Raw genomic sequence first — 6000 nt, 5'->3', positions numbered from 1 at the left:
TCCTGACAGGATTTTCTTTACAAAGTATGACAAATCAGAAAAGCTGCCGTTTTCTCCAGACGTATGTCTGCAGAGCCGTGCATGAGTTCTTGAGGATGGTTAGTCAGCGCACTCGTATGTCAGTACAACATGTACATGCAAGACCACATCCTAGTATTTCCACATCACTGTGCAGACAAACACAGGAAATCACAAGTCCCTTTGGACGTCCAGTTTACACACACACACCTTTGTTAAATGTTCTCTGGTTTAAAAATAGGAGCACTTACCAACGTCTGTAGATAAGTTGTTAAAAAAACCTATCTTGATGAAAAACAGTTTAGTCTCTCCTATTATTCTTTGAGTTTTCATCCACTAGATGGCAGCAGCAGTTTTGTGTCCCATTTATCACCTTCTTAGCTCCTGGTGCCATGATTATTGCAGCAGTGTTCAGAAAGATCTTGTGCAGACGGTGCCCGATGTCACTCAATAGGAACCGCCTGTCTCTTGCACAGCTCATCTTTTCGGCAGTATTGCATAAGATAACTTATTGTTCATGAGACTCGTGCTCTACATACACAACAGAAGAATTAAAAATCTTTAAATGAAGAATTTACCGTCCATGCCCTGCAGCTTTAAAGTCAGTTAATTCAGGTGTGACGCAACGCCAACCACAAAAGGCACGATATAGCTCAGCACTTAGTTACTTTCCACCACTGCATCTATAAACCACAACTTGGACATCATGAAAACTCAGATTCAGTTGAAACTTTATGTTTTCTACTTCTTTGAAGCTATCCAGTTTAAAAAAAAATAAATAAAAAAAAACCAGAACTCACACATGCTGATTTTGTCCAATTATACATTTATTGCTACACATCATTCAATATTGTGAAAGAACACATGAGGCACATTTGGAGTGTTGAGGCATTACTTTAAGTGCGTGCACGGTGGCTGCGTGCATGTTTTTGCAGTAATTCACAGTTAATATTTTTGAACGGGCACTGATTCTCGCTTTAAACTGGAAAGCTAATTTAAAGCTCTACCATATGACGCCAGTCTTCTACATACAGTGAACAAAGGTCCCAGAAAGAACGTTTCAATCTTTTTGGTTTCTAAACTTCAGGGACTGTGTGAATACGCCTTCTCTCGCCTTCACTGGTTTTTGTTGGCCTTGTCAAAGAGGGCCTTCAACTGCTCCTGGGATGTGGCCTCCTTCTGCTGCATCAGGTCAGCGTGGCCTTTGGTGACCCCCCAACTATCGGGCGTGGCCATCGAGGGGCACAAGGGACGGCCGGACGCGGGCTTCAGCTTCTCCCAGTAGTCACGGCGGGCCCTGCAGAGAGGAAAACCTTTAACGCCAACCAGACTGGAGGCATTTTGAGAGAAAGCGTGAGGTTAAAAGAAAGAAGTCTCTCCAGTACCTGGCTCTGACCCAAGGCTTCGTGTGCATCTCCAGACCACTGCCCCAGTCGCCGTGCTTCTCAGAGCCAGCAGGCAGGAAGCCCCTCTCAGGCGCCAGCTCCTCAGCCAGGGCCCGGATGTGATAGGGCTCGAATCCACAGCAGCCCCCGATGTAGCGGATGCCAACAGCGTACGCCTCCCGGGCGTAGTGCTGCATGTCCCATCTGGTCAGGATCCTCGGCTCCAGACCTGTGGGAGGAAACACGGTTGTACGTTATCTTTGTTTGGGTTGAGACGTTGAGAAGCAGCGGTTTGATAGTGTGTGTATTTACTGAAAGGGAACTCCGGCAGATCAATGAAACCCTGGCAGTTGCAGTCAGGAGTGTGGAACGCCAGCGGCTGGCTCATGTAGTGAGCCTTCAGCCCGGCTTTCTCCACTCCCTCCTTCATCATCTTCACAGTCTTCACACAGGTCTCCGGGTCAAAGTGGCAGTTGACGCCCACAATATCAGCTCCTACGGAGAGGAACCGTGCAAACTTTAGAGAAAAATGACAATCCAGGTGAGAACTAGAGCATCTTTTCTGTTGCTCTCTGTAGCAGTGTGCGCTTTAGTCTGCCGCGTTGGTATACGTCCACTAGATGGCGCCAAAGTCAAATCATTTAAAATCCTTTAAACACAGACTTTAACTACAGTTTGAAAAGATGTTATACTAGACTGTTCAATTAATACAAATCTGCATTTATTATTTATACTGTGAACATGTGCATATTCCATCTCTTTTTAAAGCATTGAACAGATCTCTTTATTTCAAAAACCGGTATATTGTCATAGGACCGTTCCATGTTATATTTTGAACTCTTAACCTGCAGTAACAGTTATTTTGTCCTACTATGCTTATTGTTGGAATGCTGTTTAGCAGGAGGTTTTAAAACCCATTCATACCGGCCTTGACGAGTCTGACGGCACAGTCTCCGGGGCTGACTCCGTTCAGGTCTCCCTCAGGTCCGATGCACAGAGTTGCAGCCACGGCCTTCCCGGTGCTCTTCAGAACCTGGACGGCCCACTCGGCCTCTTCCACGTGCTCGAAGTACTGCAAGCAATCAAGCGTTAAGAACATCCACTTATTATTCACATTTTTAAGTCAGAAGTTTAAAATAGCCACTGTAGGTGTGAAAGATAAATTAAGACACCAAAAAGAGAGCTAGAACATTCTTCTTCTCTGCAACAGCTGCATGTAAACTTCCTGCCAACAAGTCCTCCACATCAACTCAAAGGGATTTCATGCTGCGTCAGCAGCTTCTTTCTGCCGCCACAAAAGTGGCCAAAGAAATGCAGCTCGTTAACGCAGGTTCAACCGTAACGAGGATCAGGGGCTGTCAGTCAGCAGCGAGCAGCAACACGTTGGCATCGAGGCAGTGAAGGAACGCAGTTATCTGAGAACACCGACGTGAAGATTTCAATATACTGTAGAGCAGGGATTCCCAAAGTGGGGTGCGCGCACCCCTGGGGGTGCGCGAGCTGCCTCTAGGGGGTGCGCGAGAGGAAAAGTGTAATGGCGGTCTGATGGTGTAATAATATTAAATATTTAAAAAAAAATGTAATTTTAATTTAAAAACTGTCAGGTGGGACATCTGAAGCTATCAGTCGTAAAAGAGGAGAGGGACAGAGAGAGAGAGAGGAGGCGAGGGGAACGGAGAGGTGCGTTGGGAGAGACCGGGAGAAGAAATCGAGCCAGAGTCAGAGGAAGATGAGACGGCGCAGACTGGGAAAAAAAGAGGAAATATGATGAAAAGTATCTGTGTCTGGGCTTCACTTGGATTGGCAAAGCAGATTCCCCAAAGCCACAGTGCGTGGTGTGCAGTGAGGTTCTGGCTAACAGTCTGAAGCTCTTATTTACGTCGCCACCTGAACACCAAGCATGCCAGTGCAAGTCAAAAGCCCCTTACATTGTTTATATCCAAATTGGAGGAGTTACAAAACAGCCAAAAACAACTGCAGTCTCATTCATGTGTTGGTCTATAAATGACGCACTACGGGCTTCATATCTGGTTACAGAATAGCGAGAAAGGGGCTACCGCACACAATCACTGAAGACGTGAGCTTGCCAGCTGCCAGAGATGGTGGAATGTATGATTGGGGAGAAAGAAGCAAAAAAGTTGTGCATGATCCCGGTGTCCAACAACACTGTGTCGCTCCGCATCGATGCTTTGTCCGAAGACATCCTGGCTACATTAGTCGCTCATTGATTGTAAATTAAATGTGATAATCTGCCTCTGAGCCTGTGCGTGTGTGCTCGCATCTGTATTGCTCTTTAAAAGTGACGCCTTGTGTCACTGAAAGTTATTGAAACGTTGTTGCAGTGTTTCAGGGCGTTTTCACACCTTCAGTTCGTTTGCTTTGTTGCAGTTGCTCCTTTGTTCGGTTTGTGTTCACACTGCAACATTTAACAGCGGACTAAATCTTGTAAACAAATGCCACGCGCGAGCAAACTGTTCTCTCATTGGTCCGATTGTTATGCGGCTATGAAGGCTTAAAAGGCTCTGTTGCTTCTTTTTTTTTTTTTTATTAAGGGGGGGGGGGGTGCGCGAACCCGGTCGGGATGTAGAAGGGGGTGCGCGGCCTAAAAAGTTTGGGAACCGCTGCTGTAGAGCAACGATGGCTGACTGATGGGTTGTTGTAGCTGCCTGTGGGGTTTGATGTCATTACAAACAGGTGTCACTTTTCAGTGCCTGCGGAGTTTGAGAAGTACAAACGGCAGTGTTCTCTACAAGAGTTATGTTTCATCATGTGCGGCTCTGGACTTCTTCAACAGCAATATAAACCTGATGCTGAGGCAGAGATGATCTCATGAAACGGTTACCGGTTGCATGATGGGAAGTGAAGGGTCTGGTAAAGATGAAAGCTTTATGAGAGCATTCCTAAAGTTATTTTTCCAGACATTTGCTCTCATTTCTAACTCACCAACGGTGCTCACCACATACCTCAGCAATCAAGAAGTCCACGTTCTTCTTGACAAAGACGTCGGTCTGTTTCTGAAAGATGGCCTTGACATCGGTCTCGCTCTTGCAGCTGAGGTAAGCGGGGGTCTGAGAGACTCCTCCCGCCACCACAGCGTCACCTTCATCAGCCACCTCCCTGGCCAGGTCACACGCTGCCTCGTTGATTTGCTGCCCCTGCAGATAAAGATTAAAACACTCAAGAAAAACGCATCTCAGGTCAAGAGAACACAAAGTGCTTGTCTCCTCCTCCTCCTCCTCCTCCTCCTCGGGACTCGAGGTGAGTCTTGGGAGCAGCTGCAGTCACAGACCGGAGCTCTACTCACAGTGAAGCGCTGAGTGTGGCCCCTGTTCTCCAGCTTATCGTCGCTTGCGTAGAACGTGAAGGTCTGCATGACATTGGAGCCTGCTCTCAGGAACTCCCTGTGCAGCTGCCGCACTGAAACACCAGCAGGGCTTCATTCAGCACGTGCAACACGGATGTACATGTTAGGACGTGAAAAGCCAGCAGTACCTGCTTCTGGGTGCTCTGCGGCAGCCTCGGGGGTCCACGGGCCTGCTTTGACATAACCTCTCTTCTCGAGGGCGAAGACGAAGCCTCCGTCCCCGATGATGACCTCTCCCGCGTCCAGACACGCCAAAATACCCTGCGTGGAAACAAGAGCGTGCACGAAGCACAGCGATGCACACGTGTGTTACTCTTAACCATCTGTGTGCAGAACCACTTCCTTTTGCACAAAAACAAAACGCGCCCACAACCCGAATCTGAGGCGTCAAAACTTCAGCCATGCAGCAAGTTCCATCAACAAAACGATGTTATCTTATTCACTCACCTTCTTAGCTCCTGGTGCCATGGTTATTGCAGCAGTGACCGGCCCGCTCCTCAGCTGCAGATCCTCTGAGCTCGTGCAGAGCTCGTGCAGACGTCCACGCTGCGTTTATAGTCGGAGGAGGGCGCGGTGCCCGACGTCACTCAATAGGAACCGCCTTTCTCTTGCGCAGCTCGTCTTTTCTTCTTCTTTTGGCAGGTTTGCATATGATAACAGATAACCTGTTGTTCATGAGACTCGTGCTCTGCTGATATTTTGTGATTTTGATCCCTGATATGCAGTATCTGTGCAATACTTTAGCAGTGATGTGATAAAGCTTGTAAAAGGACGATATAACCTGATTGTAGAACATTTGTACATTCATTTGTAGAGGAAGAGATACGTGACTGCATGTGAAATATTTGGCCTTTTGGGGGAGTTGGAGGAAAAATCAGGAGATCACAAAGTTCATTAGGATTCAGCCTCAGGGGATCATGAATGTATCAAATGCCACCGCTTGGTCAGTGCCCCTTGGGGATTGGAGATCGAGGCAGTAGGTACCCCATAGCCTTTAAACGTGCAGTGACGGCTTGGTGTAATTTCAAAATAAACTTCACACAAATTTAAGTTTCGGTAAAAAAACCACACTTCACTAAATCATGATGTGTTGAAGAAGACTTGAAACTAGAGATTGAGACATAAACTCATGTTTACAATGTTTACTGAGGTAATAAATCAAGAGAGAAGTAGAGTCATTTTCTCATAGACTTCTATACAACCAGAGGAGTCGCCCCCTGGTGGCCAGTAGAG

At 47.0% G+C, this 6000-nt stretch overlaps 1 protein-coding gene across 1 annotated transcript; it reads right to left on the bottom strand.

The window, feature by feature from the left end:
- Positions 1–824: 824 nt before the first annotated feature.
- bhmt (betaine-homocysteine methyltransferase) lies at positions 825–5341 on the bottom strand. Its single transcript, XM_079288917.1, has 8 exons — positions 5215–5341; positions 4896–5028; positions 4708–4820; positions 4367–4558; positions 2328–2475; positions 1716–1898; positions 1404–1632; positions 825–1315 (listed from the first exon to the last, which is right to left on the bottom strand). Exons 1-8 carry the CDS (start codon positions 5233–5235, stop codon positions 1135–1137), a joined length of 1200 nt encoding a protein of 399 aa, XP_079145043.1. The 5' UTR covers positions 5236–5341; the 3' UTR covers positions 825–1134.
- Positions 5342–6000: the final 659 nt, after the last annotated feature.

The sequence above is a fragment of the Melanostigma gelatinosum genome (genome assembly GCF_949748355.1).
Source record: "Melanostigma gelatinosum genome assembly, chromosome: 18".
NCBI lineage: Eukaryota > Metazoa > Chordata > Actinopteri > Perciformes > Zoarcidae > Melanostigma > Melanostigma gelatinosum.
This window is presented reverse-complemented; position numbering and strand designations above follow the sequence as displayed.

Coding starts and splice junctions, on each gene's coding strand:
- bhmt (XM_079288917.1), bottom strand. CDS start 5,235: ATGGCACCAGGAGCTAAGAAG. Junction 4,559..4,707: donor GCCACACTCAGCGCTTCACT/GTGAGTAGAGCT, acceptor CTTTATCTGCAG/GGGCAGCAAATCAACGAGGC. Junction 1,633..1,715: donor TCTGCCGGAGTTCCCTTTCA/GTAAATACACAC, acceptor TTCCTCCCACAG/GTCTGGAGCCGAGGATCCTG.